The sequence below is a fragment of the Manacus candei genome, unplaced genomic scaffold, assembly GCF_025592945.1.
Source record: "Manacus candei isolate 608988 ecotype Guabito, Panama unplaced genomic scaffold, ASM2559294v1 h1tg000082l, whole genome shotgun sequence".
In the NCBI taxonomy this organism is placed as follows: Eukaryota; Metazoa; Chordata; class Aves; order Passeriformes; family Pipridae; genus Manacus; species Manacus candei.
This window is the reverse complement of record NW_026138130.1, coordinates 2,063,900-2,082,586: the sequence shown is the minus strand read 5'-3', so window position 1 is coordinate 2,082,586 and position 18,687 is coordinate 2,063,900. Positions and strand designations below refer to the sequence as shown.

At 38.6% G+C, this 18,687-nt stretch overlaps 2 protein-coding genes across 5 annotated transcripts in view; one reads left to right on the top strand and one right to left on the bottom strand.

Moving 5' to 3' along the window:
* Nucleotides 1-291: 291 nt before the first annotated feature.
* On the bottom strand, nt 292-3,531 carry SELENOK (selenoprotein K). Of its 2 annotated transcripts, XM_051811581.1 has the most exons (5): nt 3,402-3,531; nt 2,806-2,896; nt 2,039-2,119; nt 1,619-1,711; nt 292-568 (listed from the first exon to the last, which is right to left on the bottom strand). In XM_051811581.1, the coding sequence occupies exons 1-4, from the start codon at nt 3,418-3,420 to the stop codon at nt 1,624-1,626; spliced, it is 279 nt and encodes a 92-aa protein (XP_051667541.1). In that variant the 5' UTR covers nt 3,421-3,531; the 3' UTR covers nt 292-568; nt 1,619-1,623. The 2 variants fall into 2 exon arrangements, with proteins under 2 accessions (XP_051667541.1, XP_051667539.1); XM_051811579.1 differs by lacking the exon at nt 292-568 and having other exon boundaries at nt 1,615-1,711.
* Nucleotides 3,532-3,893: 362 nt separating this feature from the next.
* Nucleotides 3,894-18,687, top strand: part of CACNA2D3 (calcium voltage-gated channel auxiliary subunit alpha2delta 3) — a 482,761-nt gene continuing 467,967 nt past the window's right edge. The window contains exons 1-4 of one of the 3 annotated variants that reach the window (XM_051811537.1): nt 3,894-4,346; nt 5,092-5,191; nt 5,516-5,558; nt 6,212-6,379. The gene's annotated coding sequence lies outside the window, so the exon portion shown is untranslated. Of the gene's footprint in view, nt 4,347-5,091; nt 5,219-5,311; nt 5,350-5,457; nt 5,559-6,211; nt 6,380-18,687 lie in introns of those variants that run through there. The other 2 variants (XM_051811536.1, XM_051811538.1) reach the window with 2 other exon arrangements.

Here is an 18,687-nt window from a genome sequence, read left to right as displayed (position 1 = left end):
TGGGCCTTAAGGAAGCAAGTTTGTAAAAGGCAAGGACTGTAAAACAAAGTAATTTGTAAACTGCATTTTTAAAGTGCTTTTAGAGTGTCATTAATACCACGACAATACAGTAAAGTACAGAATGTTTGTCCTGACAAAGACAGAGTAAATACAAAACTTCTTAGGAAGCCCTGCTTTAAGTTTGGCTCTTGAGGGACCATCTGTATCAACTATAAATATGTATTTTTTTCTCATTTGAATAGCTAAGGACTTACTGTACTTTGGTTTCTAAAAATGATGAGAAAGTCAGCCTTGTGACAAGCCAAATATAATTTAATTATTACTTATTCAGAAACTATACAAAGACTTTAGACAGTAAACACGTATTTAATAAAACTGTGGTTCAGTTACACTGGATCCTTGAAGGAGTTCCCAGTACAACTTCATTAATCTGCTTATATCACAGAACAGTTTCCAGTCAGATGTACACATTCACAATATTCAAACTCATTTGGTCCACCACTAAACTCTTCTTCCTTTCATCTTGCAAATGTGTACACTTGTGCCTGCCTCTTCAGCAGGGATTTACCTAAAAGATAAAGCAACTGCAGTACATTTAAAGACAACAAGGCCTTTCTTTGTGAGATAAAATTAAGTAATAATTTTAAAATAAAACTGTTTTTAATTTAGCTAGATGACACATGCTAAAGACTTTCAAATTTTACTCCTGAGCAGGTTACACATTGCTGTGATTACCCGAAAGCCACCCCCAGAGTCTTTGCTGGCCTCATGTCCAGTCAAAAAAAGAAAAATAAACCCCTAAAACATCAAAGAAGCTTATCCTTTTTCTAGAGAACTGAAATACTGGTGTATGTGCTTTTTGGTTATGAACTAACTTTTCCCTATTAGACTTACAGGTAGTGATGGTAACACTTTTGTGATGGTAACAATAAGGAGTGATTGATGACAAGGATTGTTTACTTAGGTCTTGAAGTAAATTAAACCATACTGTATATACACACAGTGTTAGATGTAACTCTGACTAGCCAAAATAACTAATAAAACAGAATTAAAGTTCAGGCAGCTGAAAGAAATTTAAAGACCAGGGCTCTTGCCTCCATTTTTAAGCAGTTCTGATTTTTATACTTTACTGGAATTCAAGATTTATATGGCTATATCATTGTAATAGGAAAAAAAAAAGATTTTTACTAAGTCTTTTAACAATTTTATTATTTTCCTTCTTTTCTATTAGGTATCTATTTAAAATAAAAAACCCCTATATGTTATTAATTATTAGAAATGCAAAGAAAGTTTTAATTGCTTCTTATCTGGACAGGACTTTAAATTAGCAGCCAAAAAAAATGAAAAGCTATAAATAATTTTTTATAAGCTGTGTTCAAAAATCTTTGCTAACACTTTGTATATCCACTTCTGTGCACTTAAAAGCCACCATTTCTGACCCAAAATCTTTTAACATCCTTTCCCCCTCCCTTTTCTCCTCCACTTTAATGGTAAGTATCTACCATTTTGATTATCTGCCTGTTCTGGTAACTTCTGCAAAAGTTATACCTTAACCTTGATTATTGTAATTATGAAACTCCCCAATATTGAAAGCAGGGTAGAGCAGATTGGGAATTACCTTCCTCATCCACCCCCAGCCATTGGTGGTGGACTGGGGCCTCCACCCCAGTGATTTATTCGACCCATCCTACGGCGAGGATTTGCTGGAGGCCTGAAAAGAAAGCAATTCTATTGTCATTAAACTTTTACACTAGAAATATAACGCTGTCTCTAAATGACAGTACTTACTTAGAACCTTGGAAAAAAAATCAGTTTCTAACCCCACTTTCAAAAAAATTCTTTTATAATTCTTTAATAGTTTCAGAGTGCGTTAGGCTATATTATTTTTCAAGCTGTCCAAAGCTGTGTATTGTTATCAACAATAATACAGATAAGCATTTTAGTCTTCCTACACAACCCAATTAATCTACTCAGATTCATGTGACTTTGCTAAGATAGGAAAAAAAAATCAGAACTGGTGTGAATATGAAAAAAATACCCTCTTCTGTCATTGTATCCTGAATAGGAGGAAGATGTATAACCTCTTCTTCTCAAATCTGGTTGAATAATGCTCTGGAAACTGAAAAATAAAACAAGAGTTAGGTGAATTGACTGGTAGATATAATTTATCTATTTTTGGATTGCAAGATAAGAAATGGCCTGAAAAACATTAAGTATGTTAAGGAATGAATGGCAATTCTTCTCCTACATATCAAACTAAAACCTGAAGTAATTCCAAATTACAGTGAGGCTCAAACTATAAAATCTCATTTTTGGGTAAATATGCAAGAAATGCATTAAGTATAAACTTGTAGCTGAAACAATCAAGAACTGTTGAACACATCACAAGAACTTTCTGTTTCTTAACTGGCTTTCATCTGGGGCCATAAATTTGTCATTACTGCTGTGTGATTATTTTTACATAGCCAGGACCTCTTGTCACCAGTAGAAATTCTCCAAGTAACCGCTTAATTATTAGATCAGCTATTAGACATTAGCTGTTTAACAAAAGTGTATGCTTTTTCTTTTTTGCATAGATGAAATGTAAGAAAACTCATTTGAACTTCCAAGAAGTTAGCATCACTTTTCATGCACTTTTTATTAATACTACTGCAGTGCTTAGTAAATAAAACTTTATTTATAGATGAGAATGCTAAAGAGTAAACACAACAACCCTTTTATTGTTGTGTTACTGATAGAACTGAGTAGTTTCTACCTATGTCAAATCTAAAACAAAGCTTACCAAAAGAATTAACTTGTACTTACAACAGAACTACAAAATCTGCTATGGACCAGAAGAAATCTGTTATAGATGACAGACTCCAAGGAGCCCGACTCCGGTTATCCAAAACTTGTCCTGTAACATATCCAGACACAAAACATCCTGTGATGTTCAGTGTGTGACACTGCACAGCACAGTACACCCCAGCATATCTGCTGAGTCCAGAATTTACAAATGAGAAACTTCACGTCATGGGCAACGGCGGCGAATTTCACTGCCTAGAGATAATTTATTGACCAAGCACTCGAACTACTGGGCTCACCATCGCCAAACGGGCTCTGCGTCCAGGAAACCTATAAAAAGTACCGGTGCAGCGGCGGTTTCCCCGCATGTTGCTTAAGTGCTGTTCTGTTACGCTCCCGGTGTTCGCAGACCACGCTCGGCCCCTTCAAAGTCCCCAAACGCAGTTCAGAAGCCGGCGAGCTCAGCGCAGGCCGCGGGGAGCGCGGGGGGACGCGACACCGGCAAGGCCGGGCCCCTCCGGGCTCCCCTGGCAGCGGGCCCGGGGCCCGCGGTCGCTGCCCGGTCACTGCCCAGACATTCCCCGCCCGGCGCCCCAGTCCCTGTCCCTGCCCCTCACCGTTGGAGATGTAAACCATGGCGGCTCCTGCCCCGCCGGCCCCGCCCGCTGCGCATGAGCAGCAGGGGCGGCTGACGGGGCGCCCGGAGATCCTTCCGGGGCCGGGAGGCGGGGCTGTGGCGCTCTGGGGCGGCGCTTGGTGCCCGGTTCGCTTCCTAGAGATAGCTCAGCGGTGCTCAGCTCCCGTTAACGGGGAGTCACTCTGAGCACGCCGTATTAACGGGGAGTCACTCTCAGCACGCCGTATTAACGAGGGATACCCCTCAGCACCCTTGTTAACCGGGTGTCCCCTTCAGCACCCCCTGTTAATGAGGACTCCCCATCAGCACCCCGGTTAACGGGGACTCCCCCTCAGCGCCCTCTGTCAACGATGTCCCCCTCAGCATCTCTTAACGAGGGGTCCCCCTCGGCAGCCCCTGTTAACGAAGAATCCCCCTCAGCCCCCCCGTTACCGAGTGTCCCTCTCAGCCCCTGTGCCGGGGGTGTCCCCTCGCCCCGCGGGGCCGGCCTGAGGCGGGCGGTGCTCGGGAGCAGCGTCTCCTCCCTCACAGCGGGCGGTTCTGCTTCACCTTAAACCATATTTGTTTCAGTAGTTCCAGCGTCGTGTTGGAGTTTCTTTGGCGTGTCCTTTAAGCGTTTTAACAACAGTAACAGGAGCTGGTAGTCTGTCAGGGTTTCATAAAAACTAAACGTTCTTAGCCGCTTGCTGTAATAATGGTAGAAATACGACCAAGTCGAGAGATTATTTAACACTTTTGACTGAAGGGAACTTGTGTTCCTTGTATTTAATGACAGATATGTGGCTATGTATATTCCCATTATGTTTGTGGGAATGTTCAGCCCGAAGTTGAGCATTTGTTTTGTTTTATTTTTATAAAAGCTTTGCCCTGCAAACAGTGGCAGCATTTTTTTTCTCAGGGAGAATCCATGCATGGAAAATTGGAGGTAACTATGCAGCTATATAGGCAAATTTAATATATTACCTCCTCTTTTTTTTTTTTTTTTTAAGCTAAACCTGTGGACGAGGGATGTTTAATTCTGCTGGGCAATGGCAGTGAAAAATGAATGTAAAAGCACTTTAATACTTCCTTTGCAACAGCTATATTTTCCTAATAATGCAGTAAAGTCCTTTGCTAACAGGGGCACAACACAAGAGTGTCTTCTGAAGTTGAAATTCTAATATCGTGCCTCTGACAGTGTAGTTGTCCCCTCAGTAAAGAAATTGTTTGCAACTGACAAGTGTTTACAAATGTTTACAAATGTTTAAAAATGTTTACAAATGTTTACAAATGTTCGATGTTCAGAAACAAACTCTTGCAAACAACGGAAAGCAATTGTGAAAGAAAAGTATCCGTAACAAGGTCTGTAAAATAAACGTTTATCATTAATGTAAGAGCTGGGTAATCTACCACTCAATAAATGGGGCAATACGAAAGTGTTTGGAAAATAGTGCATAATGGACATAAACACAGGCAGTATGTTAAAATGATTCAGGGACAGCACCTATTTGTTTTCTTAATTAGTCCTGTTTATGGTAATTTTTTCAAATAGTAGTCAAATAATAAGAAAATAACTGTACTTAAGGAAAATATATGACAAATGTATACCTTTATTAATATGCGAACCTGGAAATTATATAGTCTTGTTTTTAAATTTTTTTAATTAATATATTTTATTTTCTTTTCACTAGACATTGAGACAAAACAGCAAATTTAAAGAACTATTGCACAAGTTGTAAATACAGCGTTCACCAAGATGAAAACAAAAAGAGGGAGGACAGAAATGGGAAAGTAATGGCATTAGGTAGCCTAAAGGAGGTATTGTGAATTTTGTGGTGTATTGAAAACACACACAAACTAACCCTTGCTCATATAGAACCAAACATCACAGTCCAAACTTTTCACAGGACTTTACACAGAAACATAATAGTGAACCTGAATATGAGCAGGTAATTATTCCTCCTGACCTCGAGCTCTGTATGCAGTTAATGTTGTCCTGCATGAATTAATGTAATAAGAGTTCAAACAATTCCATTTTAAAATGTATTATTTTTCAGGGGGAATATGTTAATCACACAGAAAAGATCAATGTATTTTTTGCTTTCCAAATGACAGGAAGAACCCAAACAACAAAGAAGATGGCTAGTGAGTTCTTCAGGTACTTGGGTTTGTTTTGTTTTGTTTTTAAATAAAATGTGAGATAGTCTTTGTTTATTTAGTAATAAAGTAATGATAAATAACATTTTAATGCCCTAAGATTATATAATTACAATGCAACATTTCTCTGAAATGTATTTTTGGTGAATGAAACAAAAAGAAATACACTTTTTAAATTGAGAGTACTGGTGTGTGTATATTCCTAGCCATTTATTTTTCCAAGAAAATATGTCCAGGTACTTAACTGTGTCAGAATAACCAACCATTGTATACAATGATATGTGAAAATGTTAGTATTTTTAACTGTTTTTAATGCACTTAGGTATACATTATTTATAATTTATTTTCATATTTAAGTTTTAGACATAAGAACACGTGGTTAAAAAGTGTTGCATTGTCAACCTTGTTATCTGTTGGCCAGGAACTAAGCCAAAAAGCAGAATGGGAATGGGAAAAGAGTTATCCACATACAGTTGGGATATATGGTAGGGCTGGGACAGAAGGTGTGGGCATAAGCTGTGGTGGGAGCTCCTTCCTGGTGGTGCCATGGCCCTGACATCCCACCCTGAGCAGCTGCTCCTCCCCAAGGGGCAGGGCGGGTGTCTCCAGCTGGTGCTCGCTACAGTTCTTCAGTGACCCCACCCTTGCTTTCAGCCCGGTGCTGGGAAGTTGAGGACAACAGAGACCCTGCACCTGCACCTCTGCCTAAGGAAAACCAGTAGAAGAGGCGTTTTTAGAGTCAGCAGCAGAAACACAAACCAGCTGGGCTGCCCTTCCCAAGGGTGAGTGCTCCGAGGAGTAGAGCTGGTTGAGCTTCTGAAGGTGAGTGTCATGAGCAGCAGAGATGGGGAGAGGTGAGTAAGAGCCAAAAGTTAACTGAGATGCTATCTGGAAACTGGAGACATGTGATTATTTGACAACAGGCAAAGTAAATATTTGTGCAATGCCATGAAGAGTAGTGTAGGCCATACATTAAGTAATTGAAAAACACCAATATACTAAATAGGCTTTAAGTTTTTTTTAAATGTAATTTGTTTTAGATGGTTTATTTTTTTTAGACTCTATTCTAAGCGTAAATTTGTCTGTCTTAATTCCTTGTGAATTGCATATTTGTCTGAGTACTGCTGTCTGAGCAATATATTACTGTGCTTTATCAATGTTTTCTGTTTTTTCATGAAAACTAGTAAAACCATGGGTCAGCTACTTTGCTAGCATTTTCTATGCTGAGAGATGACCTTTTAGTTGTGATGCAAGAGAATTAGAAAGTTGTGTGCATAGAGAAGTGGTGATGCACCATGAACAGTGCTTGTACTTTCTAAAACTTATGTTACATTTTTAATGTGAATGCAGGCTTTTTAAGAGGAAATAATTTTGAATTGAAGACTAAACAGGAGCAACTTGACCCTGCCTCGAAGAGGATTTGCAGGATATTGACCACATTTATTAACAGAAATAGAAAAGGCACATTTTTTCCCTCTTGCTGGCCTAGAGTTATTTCACATAGTGATTATCATGTTACACTACCCCATAATTTAAATGGAAACATTCAAAACTTAATTTGGATTTGAATTATTCATGAAAGAGCTGATTGTCACGTAGTATTTGTCTTATACACACACAGTTAATACTGTATGTGTTAGAGTGAGGAGGTCTTTTAATTGTCACATTACAAATGTAGAATGCTTATTGCAACATAAGCATAAAACTCAGAGGACATTTCACAGGATTCTGTTTTTTGACAGCTCCTATAAGAAAAAATAATTTGCTGTTTGTGGAAGAGCTGGAATCAATTCTTGGAACTAAATTATGTTGATTTAATGTCAGAACTTTAAACAGAATTTACCTGTTCAAGTAGCTTCAGTTCTAAATAACTGATTGAAGACCTAATTTTTTTTTATTCCCTAGTGCCCTAGACAGACATATATTCACGTACTGTGGGCTTTGAGTTAGATATCTTGTGCAGATTTCAACTGGAAGATATATTTGGCAAAATCAGCATCTCTGATCCTGGCATTAAATCAGGTCAAGAACATAAGCACATAATGCTACAAACTGTTTTTTCCCCTGGCTGGGACAGAGACGAGATGTTCTAGTAACAGAATTGGTCTGCAAATTGTTTGTTTATACAATTTGTTGATCCTGAATAACAAACATTACGAGGCTTTAGTTCAAAATGATTACCGTTAAGAGTTTGAAAACAAACATATGCTTGAGGAACGCCAAAGGACTGTCTTGTGCTTTTATATTCCTTTAGATAACAGCATATCCTTATAGACAGAAACCCATGCCTGTATGTGTTACATATTCTTAACAGCAAAGACTTCATCCCTCAGGAGAATTAAATTGGTGGTCTTCGATTTAAAATCGTATCAAAGTCTAGAAAGAAACTTCTACACGGGGTGAATGTTGTGCTTACAGTTCATGTCCGGGCACAGAAAGAGAGGGGTCACTAATTGGTCGAAGCACTTGAGCACAGCGAAGAAATACCCGTGTTTCGGGCGCGGTTTTTGGGTGGGAATACTTTGAATGTCCAGCGGGTGGCAGCGCAAGTGTGAAATAACGCGACCCGCTTTGTTTAACCACGCTCCAGACGTCCTACCACCTCTGTCGGAGAATATTTACCTTCTCCTTTATAGAGAAATCCTTCGTCCCGTGCCACTTGACACTTATGTAATGCTTAAATGGCAAATTTTTACCGGGTTGGGGACCAGTGTTGACTCCACAGATGTATAGTGATTGGGGAATTTGTTAGAAGTGTCACAGTGGTAGAGTTTGGGCTAAAGTTGGAGAAATGCTTGTGTGTTTACATATGATTGAGGAGTTCGTTGGCTGGAGTTTGCTGGCTTCTTTTTTCTTTTTTTTTTTTCCCACCCCTGTCTTCCTCCCCCAGTTAGTGGAATAGCAGACTTCCTATTTTGTTAGTGGAGCCTTTGGCAATTTTTTTGGTGTAAATGAAAAAAAAAAAGGTGAACATGAGTAAGTGTAATAGGAGCATTTTTAATGTACAGCGGGTAGGAAAAATAATGATAATTACATGGGTCAACTGAAAAAAAAAATCAGGTCCTCAAACCTATACCCTAAGTTAATGACAAAACCTGAAATGGAACTGATCTGCTTATTCTCATGCTTGTGTAGTTTCTTGAGGATATACTTGCATCTGTCAGGTAGAGGAAACAAAAGAAGTCTCAGGCTCTGTTAGTCTTTTGGTTTAAGGCAAATATTCATTGCCTTGTTATGCTTTCTGCCAATAAATGAGAATTAGATTTGTCATGTACCTCATGAGTCTGGACTGTGGATGTATGCACACACACAAGCCTGCTTTGGCATGTTTTCCTTTTTTCCTGAAGTCTTTTAAAAGTAATGGGCTTTCTGTTTACTGAAAAGTAAAATTTAATGCAATGAAACTTGAAGAATAAATGTTTAAGTTAGGGCTTATCCTCTTTCCTTACTGTTCTTATATTTTAAAATCCTATTTGTAAAGTTGGCTTGTAGGCACACCTACAGATTTCACACAGCTATTTCCCCTTCCCAGTTTTTACTTTCATACTGATGATGATGCCACTGTTGTGGTATCTTTAGAAATTAAAAGGAATGATTAACCAGACAAATGGATTTATTAAGACAGGTGTTGTGATGTGAATATTGGTTTTACAATAAATGTGTTCACTGAGGTCTGTTAGGGCATACAGTGTGTTTCTGTTCTCTGTAAAAGTTCTATTAACTGTTTATTTTATATAAGCCTGCCTGTTTTAGGTGATAGCTAGGTTGTGAATACACTCAAAAGAGGAAAAAAAGGTTTAGCTCACTGATGCTGTTGAGCTGCTTGTAGACAGCTGGAACATTCTTATCAGCCACCTGGTGGGAGAGGTATGGGCTATGTGACTGAGAAAACTCATATGTGGAAAGTAGGAAAGGAAGCTGGAAAACTTGCATTCCAACAAGATGCTACTGCTTGTCATTTATCTTTATTTTTGTGTCTGAGATGACTACAACATAAAATACATCATGGAATCCTCTGGCCTCACTGATGTTCAGGTGAGCCTTGTGTGGGCAGTGTATTTTTCAAGTTCTTTTCTTCTCTTTTGTATGGGTGTTGTTTCTGCTGGAGAGCTGGCTGCTGTTGTGCTCCTGCCCTTGCTTTAGTGTGGTTTCTGTCAGAAAGTTTCTGTCCTACAGCCTAATCCAGTTGTACTGAGCATTAGTACTATGTCCAACTCTTGGGAGACTTGCTGAATATTTATGGTTGAGATGTTTAGACATGAATTATATTTCTTGTTTATGTTAGTCCTTTTAATATAATCATCACTATTGTTTAAGAACAAACTCACCTAATTCTTTCTTACTTCTCATATGCTCAAGTGAAATGGCATTTGTCCCTGCTAACATATGTAGCTAGGATGTAACAGTGCTGTTTTCTGCTGGATGTGCATGGGTTGCATCTGCACAGATGATTTAGGGAGCAGAAATGTTTCTTCTTGATACACATTTGCTTTACTGGGTGTTTGGAGCTTTTTGTCTGCATTTGGAGTGTTGCAGTAGGCACTTGAACGTGCTGCTGCTGTGCCAGGAACAAAGTCCCTCCTGATAAACCAAGGCTGAGGCTGCACAGCAGCTGGAGCCCCCCTGCAGTGTGGGCATGGCAGGATCAGCTCTCTGTTCCCGTGCTGTGCACACTGAGGACTGGCAGCTGGCAAAGATGGAGTGTGGATGTGCAGTTCTGCAATCAACAGATTTCAGCAAATGGAACCTTGGGCTTTTCCCCTCTTTGCAGCAATAACAGCCCTCGGTGTTGACTTGTCAGTGGAAACTGTATATGACAAGATCACCATAAACTATGAGAACATCCCCTACTGCATCAGAAAGGGCAATGCAAGTAAGGTGACAAATGGAATGAGGCTCTAGTTGTTGCTAGAGGCATCTCTGATACTTGATATACCACTTTCTTTAACTGCTTCAGACTTAACAGCCAAAATAAAAACAGCAGCTAAGGTACTTGTCAGAAGCAGGTGGATGAAGCCAATTCCATAATCTATTTGGTGAATAAAACGGTGATGTGATAACTGACACATTGTTCTGAAGAGATTTTATAGTTCTGTCAGAGTGCTAACATCAGGTTTTGTCTTCTGAAAATTTATTACTTTAATGGAATATGTTAATGCAATCAAAACACTTTTAAATGGGTGCAAACAGTGTAGCTATTTAGAAAGCACATAGTTGTTGGGGGTGTTTGGGAAGGTGCAGGTGCTGTGAAAGCCGGAATGGTGTTGACGGGATGACTCTGTAGAGGTTTTGAAAGCCCATTGCACTGAGGTTGTAGCATTCTGATTCCACTCTTATTGCTCCCAGTTTTGATGTTTCTCTGTGTGCAATGCTGCCATTCTTGGTTTTGCTGAACTTAAAAGGGAAGCTCAGCCATGACAGAAGATGCATTACAAGACCAGACTGCCTTGTCTGAAAGATGCATTTAAAGCTGTGGTTGTCCGGTAGGAAAAATCTCGACAAGCTATAGGAATAATGTGGGCCAACACCCCCCCAAAATAATCCCATATTTTACAGAAGATTGGTGTGCTGTGATGCACAGCGTCTTGGGGGTTGCAAAAATGGTTTTAAGTTTACAAGATAAAATCAATAAAGGCACACGTGAGACTTTTCATCGTGGAGTTAATTGGAGAAGTATTACTCAATATCCTCTCCAGTTTAGCTTTTATGTGAATATCACATTTGCTTCCTTCATCTTCATGTGATAGAGGACCCTAAAGATTCTGATTTTAAAATACAGTTGACACTATTATCCTATTTACTGTATTTTCCATTTTTTTCTCATTTAATACAGTCCAATGCTTTATACCTCATAATCTAGAACATAATGTATATGAGGTCAGTGCTATTAGAGGCAGAGCTAGCCCCCAGTAGGAAGGAGTTGAATATACTTATTTGATATTTTTGTTCATTTTCATCAGACTAGCTGACAAAACCATGGTTTCACTTCTTTACAGTCATACTGGCATGACTTTAAAAACTCTTCCTTTTCTGCCTGACTTAAATAACTAGGTTTGAAATTCAAAAGGAACAAATTCAGGACATTCAGAAGAATCCCCAGTAACTTCTTTATGTTGAAAATTAATAGCTATTGAATTGTCATGTGTTCCATGCTCGAGGAAGAACAAAAGCCTACCTGTAAAGGATTCATAAGTGCTAATTTTATTCACCAATAACTGGGGTAAAAATTAAGGTTCTCCAGCAATCCAGCCAGCATGAAGCTGAGCTTCAGAGTTAGAGAAAAAGAATGCAAGTCAGACTAAGTAATGGCAGGATAAAATTTCTTGTTAAGTTCTTCCATAAAGTAATATATTGAGTTCTAATTACTGCATCATAAAACAAGACATTATAGCAGTACCAAGGAGGGTTGTAAAAGTTGATTTCTTTTAGAAGCAAAGTCAAGCATAAAAAGTCTGCAGTAATAATAACGTAGTAATATCTAAGTACCTGAAAAAATAAATAATGAGAGAGTTGAAATATATAAAAATGTAAATGGATTAAGCAGCGGAAAGTTTTTCATTTTCCTTGGTAACAAAAATATTTGACAGTGAAAATTAATGGGTGATAACAGGTATCAAGAAGCCCTTTATGTTGTCTTGACAGAAAAGCACATCAATAGAGAAGGAGGTTGTTCTTCAAATAATAAACCCACCAAAACCTGCATTGTAAGACTGTTTTTCTTGGAAAAGGCTTTGAAATCAAGCATTTTGTATTTTATGCTTTCATAGTAGGATTCTCACATTCTAAGCTACTTTGAAAGTTAAATTTGCTTTCAGAAGAAGTAGAGGTGAGTTTGAAAAGTTTTCCTCAGGCATTGGATTCCTTCGATCTTGTTGCCCTGGGACAAAATAAAAATAAATCCACGAGAGTCAAAAGGAATTGGATGCTTTTGGCTGAGAAAAGTTTTAATTTATGCTCTAAAAATAGTCAAGGATATAAGCAATCATGTCTGAATCTCCAAGCAGTAGGAATTAAGCTGAAACATTTGACTAAAAAGCTTATTCCCATATTTATCTCACATGGTATCTTGTGATTTTCTTTGAAGTGTTTGGCAGCAGGTACTGGAAAGAGATACAGCAAAGCATTTGATGCTTGGAACTCCTTTCAGAGACTTTCCAGTGATCACTGCTCCCCACTGCTCACCTTGCTGCTGTGAATCTGCAGCCTTTCTTATGGATATTAGAAGCAGTCATTAGGCTTCTGGAATATTTGCTTCTCTCAGTCTGTTTGTTACAACTTCATGTTTCTCATCACTAACAGAATTTTCCACGTGCAGTCCCAGCAGTGTTTGTCTAACTTGTTTCCAAGACAAGACAACACTGTGCTGCACTGTCCCACAGCGTGGCACGGTCTTGCTGAGACACCAGAGAGCATCAGTTAATTGAGAGGGTGAAGTCAGGCACCAGCATGAAAATACAAGGATTTTAACAAGCAAGTCTCATGGCTGGCTTCCTCACTGAGCATATACCTCAATCACACTTAGCTGCTGCCAAAGCTGCAGGGCTGCATTATCTTTTAGAGCTTTCTAAATGATGTTGAATATCATTTGTATAATGCTTTAGGTGGGTGTAACTCATAGAGAATTTGCTTCTGAACGTTCCCCACCTGCACCATGACCCTCTAGGCTGGGCTTTGCTGCTGACCCAGCACACCACATGCATTCCCTGACATGTAACAAGGGGTTTGGCTGTTCATGTGGCTGCCAGAGAAGAAGGACAAGGATGCCAGGCTTGGGGCAACTGCTTTTATTCATTGTGCAGGAAATCTCCAGGTGTGTGGCAGCAAGGTGAGCAGGAGGCAGTTGGTGATGAAGTTCTATATTTTCTTGGGTATTTCCTTATTTGAAGACCTTCTCTACACCCTTTAAACCATTCATAATTTTAAGTCATTAGAGACAGAGGGAGAAAGGATGAAGATTATTTGTTCTTCAGGGGTTATATTTTCACCCTCTAACATAAGCCTTTATGCTATAAGATTTTCTTCTGGGCTGTTAGCCAGGTACATGAATCACTGTAATCCTGATCAGAGAGATGACAGCTAAACTGGTACGAGGAAAACTTCCAAAGATTTGAACTCACAGTAGATTACAATGCTTTGTTAGGCTAATAGATTTTAAAAAGTGCTTGTTTACAGATTGTCCTCTTGAAGCTGTTCAAAACATGCTCCCGAGAGCAAGTTTAAAAAAAAGATAAAATCAATAGAGTGGTTTTGGCCATCACTTGCTTTTCTGCTGCAATGTGACTGGTCCCATCAGAGCTCACTTGTTTAATGCTAAGAGGCAGAATCCAAGCTCTGGAACCAGCGAGTTGGATTGTGTCACATTGCTTTCTTTTGTCAATTAAACTTGTTCTGAAGAGACAGAAACTTCACTAATAGCTTCTCAAAGTTCCTTCTGTTACTTTGGGGTCGGAGCTTTCCATGCATACAAAAGTGATACTGTTGCCTTCAAATTTCAGCTGTTTCATTGCTTGACAGCATCGTCTGTTGATTTTGAGGTGTTTGTTTGTTTTTTTTTTCCCCTCAAGGATTATTTTCTAAAGCTGTTTCGCAGATGACACCTGACTACACTTATAAGTTTTTTTAAATAAAAATTTAATAGTAGCTTATGCAATCTATGCTTTTGCATGGAAATTGCATGACTGGACAATAAGTTACCTAATTTGTAGAGAAATTACTAGATTCCTGATATAATATTGAAAAGCATGTGTCTGGGAACACAAATATAAAGATCTCTCCTAAGTGTTTTCTTGCCAACAATATAAGATCTGGGTGTCTCTTGGAATGGGTAAGTTGCTCGTGTAGTTCTGTATCTTTCTTGAACCTTTGCTTTAGCAGTTTCTGGCCCATTTACAAATGGTACAGTAAAACATACCCACTGTGGGAATATGTCAGTATTTGGGTACCCAGAAAGTAATGTTTTTGCAAAGTGATTAAGCATGGAAGAGTAATATTTATTATTAGACTTATGGAAAAGAAAAACTTGAAGACAACTTGTTCTTTCAGTCCCTGAAACCATTATTTGAATCTCTTAATGTTTACTATCTCAATCTTTTTCTAGCTATTCTTTGGTTTTGAAGGTCTTGAGGCAACTCTTAGCAGTTTTATGAAAAGAAGCAGTGACAGTGTATGGATTATCAGCGTTTAAAGATCTGAGTTTTTGATCACAGCATTCTTCCCTCCTTTTCCATTAACTTCCTAATTAGATTTACATTGCAATTTTCATTATTGCTATCATCAAAATACCTGTAGTCAGCTCAAGCTATGTATAAATTAAAGATAGAATATTTATGCTGCATTTTTCATTTTAAGCGTGAAACTGCATAAACTTAATACTTCTGGCATAACTAGTTCCCTTAATACAAATAATCAATTACCTTTTCCTTTCTGCCACATGGCCAGACATGCAGAGAGATTCTTTCCACCTGGGTTCTTCATGTCATTTGAAAAGCCAGAATTAAAAGGGACAGAAGAGGGATTGCAGCCCTCTCCATTTCATCACATAAACTTTCCCTCTGTGCAGCTGGTACACTGAAAATGAAACTGCTTCAGAGCAGGCTCAATAGATATTAAGTGTGAGAACAAAAGAACTTTAATTCTATAGTGTGATTTTTGTCCTAGAGAATTAGCATTACTGATAGTGGGGGAATCCATAATCATCTTGGTACATCAATGTAAAATAAATTTCCATATGTCTTTTTGTAAGTTTGGTTGCTGTTTTCCCCCTTCCTAAAACTTCCATTCCCTGACTGTGAAGTGTAAATCTCCCTTGCAATACGTGATCTGTATTAACAGATACCCTGAAGATGATGCAATTCTCCTCGTCTCAGCAGTTAATTCCTTCACTACTTTATGGCATATGTATAGCCTATGTGTGTATAAAATACTTGGGATAAGCAGAAAATAGAGGAAGTATACAAATTAGAAATTATACATAGAAACAAGGGAGAAAAGTGTTTTCTGTGCAAATGGTTGGTTATGTGTGTGCTGTGTCTACTTATGTCTCCTTGCTGGTGTGGAAACTCAGGTCATCTTCAGAAGTCTGTAGACCCTCCAGAGGAAGTCAGTGGCTCTTGGAACCTTCATCAGTAGCTGAACTTGGTTTTTATAACACTTAAGCTGTGGCTTCTGCTGGTTAGGACAAGGCAAAACTATCTCTCCTTGGCTGAAGGGGTTACTACGTGTGTTACATAGAAACAGTTTTCACAGCCTGGTTTGTGAAGGCAGATTAATTTTTCTAATTCGTAATCCCTCAGGCAGGGTCACACGGGGCCTTTACAGAGATCTTAAACCTGATCACTGTGTTACCAGAATTCATTGCTACTTGAGATCATCAGCTTCTTTGAGGTCCTAGGCCTGCTGTGACTCTGCAGAACTCCTGTAGATTGTTGCTAATGTTTTTTGCAGCAGCTTTCCTATTCTTTGCATATTGATACGCTGTGCTCGTCTCGCATATAACTAGTGCAGCATTTTGTTCTAAAATGTTGTTGTAAATCACTTTTATGTTTTCAAATGTCTTTGCAAGGTGGTGGAATGACTTAGCAGAAAATATTGCAGTTGCTGACAGCAGATTCTTTCCCTTTAGAGATAATGCTTGCAAAAAGAAAACATAATATGATAGCGTAAGCAGAAAAAAATCTGGAAGTCTTGTTGCCCACTTCGATCCTATGACCTTGGATGTAATTAAAAGACTTCTTATCTTTGTTGCTCAAGAAATGGGTAGATATTCCAATACACAAACTTGACTGTTTTTTATGAAGAAAGAGGAAAATGAGCTAGAGTCTGGAAACTTGAAAGGTAACTATATTGATTTTTTTTTTTTTTCCCTAAGAAATTTTTATTAAAAATTCGCCTCTGAGATCTGAACAATTACAGACTTTTCTGCTTTTTAATATGTTTGTTTCATCTAATGGAGCAAATCTACTAAGGAAAAAGAAAATCAGGTTTTTGGGTTTATATTTTTCCGCTGCAAACCTTTATCTAACTAAAAAGGTATGATTATCGCCTTTATTCTACAAAGTTATCTGATTCATTATACTTTCTAATTTCACTAGCAAGTATGTGTCCTTAGACCCTCTTGAACGAAAATAAGACATTTTAATCTGACCATGTTCATTGTATCATGGGAAATCCTCTTCCAATTATGTCTTTTTCTTTTGTCAATGATCCTACTTTAAATATCTGATGTCTGTGATAGCAGCCACGTTATGTGAATTCTCATTTTTGTAACACACATCCTGTTTTACGTATCTTTATTTTATTATTATTAACCAAATCAGACCTAAGTGCCATCAACCATGATGTGTTTTGCAGCATTCTGACTTAATTTGTGTGTCTTACCATGTCTTTCTTTTCCATTGATTGCACAGAAGTGAACAAGACCATGCTGTTTATCTTTTTTTCCTCTTTCTTTTGTCTTTAGTCTACTCATTCTTTGTTTCTGGGCCTCTGAAGGAATTATGGGAACTCACATTGCTAGATAGTTGTGGGGGAGGAATGTCTGAGGGTCAAGGAATTTGTTGATATACATAGCCTGAGACTGTAGGGAAAAAAAAGAACCCCCCCCAAACCAGCACAGACTTTTCAGATGGCTGTGGGCAGCACGAGACTGCAGTGGTGCTCAGACTGCTCCAGGGCTGCTCTTAATCATCATGAAACTTCACATTACAAAACTTCTCCGACTGTCCTGATCATGGCAGAACTGAGGTTTGTGTGGTTACTTTTGGGGGAATGGCTGCTGGTGCTTTCTGACAAGTCTAGTTCCTTCCTGATGAATCTTTTTTAAGAATGGGAACAGCACATATATTTAAGCTGAGTGCCAATCACCTTGGGCAGTAGTGCTGGATGACACTCTCTCTCCTCTTCTTACCATTTCATCCCCGAATCGGTAATAGTCTTTGACAAGCATTGCTGTGATTAAGTAAAGAGATGGATTGCTTTGTTAAAGGTACTTCACAGAGTATGAAAAAAATACTTTGAGGACTGCTTGGGTTAATAATTCATAGTTAGCTGATGTGGCAGGACAAACAAAGTACACTCAAAGTTCCAGTTACCTGGAGATCATGAATGTCACTGCATCCTTAACAGAATGGACAAGATGCTGCTTCAGGACTTTCAGGGCCAATGTATTCATTGTTCTCCAGTTTGTCCAATGTAGCAATTAATGTGATTAAGCTAGTGCCAAATCTGCTTAAATACTATTGCACTGGGTCGTTAACTTTAACACTGTCATCATGTTCTCCCTAGTGCATTTACCTTATTTAAGGAAGATACTAATGCTTAGCATTCACTTGGATCAAGAACATATTAGTGCTTCTATAGTTCTCAAGATATTACTCAAAGTGTTCATGCATTAGGAATTATATTGGACTAATGGGGGAAAAATTCAACCCTAAATCCTTTAGCCACTTGAGACTCCCACTGATATTACAGCAAGTTTCCTTATACCCATAATCTGCAAACTTATTGGTGTTTAACCAGTTGTGTGTGTGGTTTTTAGCTTGATGGATGTTTGGTTAGGAAATCTTTAGGTTGCCTGGAATAAAGGATACTAAAGCTGTGAACTCATTTCCAGTGAGATTAGAATACATTCATAGTGCAGAGAGAGGAGGTGGGAGCTCTTGACCAAATGACACAAGAGTGCAAGCTCAAAAAAAAGAAACAAAAAGTTAAGAGTCTCATCTGAAAGACAAAGAAATTAAAAATGCTGTCTGGCAGACAGGCAGTATGTTATCATGCAGATTACAGGGTGCCCTTGTAAGGTGAAATGAAAAGAGCATAGTAGAAATCAACAGGAATATGGGAAAGGACATGCAAAGCTTCTGGCAGAGGGGGGGCATAGACCATTTCCAGCCTCAGGAGATTGTGTACAGGGACTTTGGGGGGATAAAAGGAAAGAAACATGTGAGGAGGTTGCCATGGGTGCAGTCTGCTGTGCCTATAACAAAATATGCAACCTGAGAAATTGAGGGATTGGTCAGATGTACCTGAAACGATTTTCAGAGGGAGATAGCATAAAAATTTTTGATTGTGAAGTTATAGTCTGCTACCTTTTAATTAAACCTTTATAAATACTCTTGCAGAAATGAGAGTAG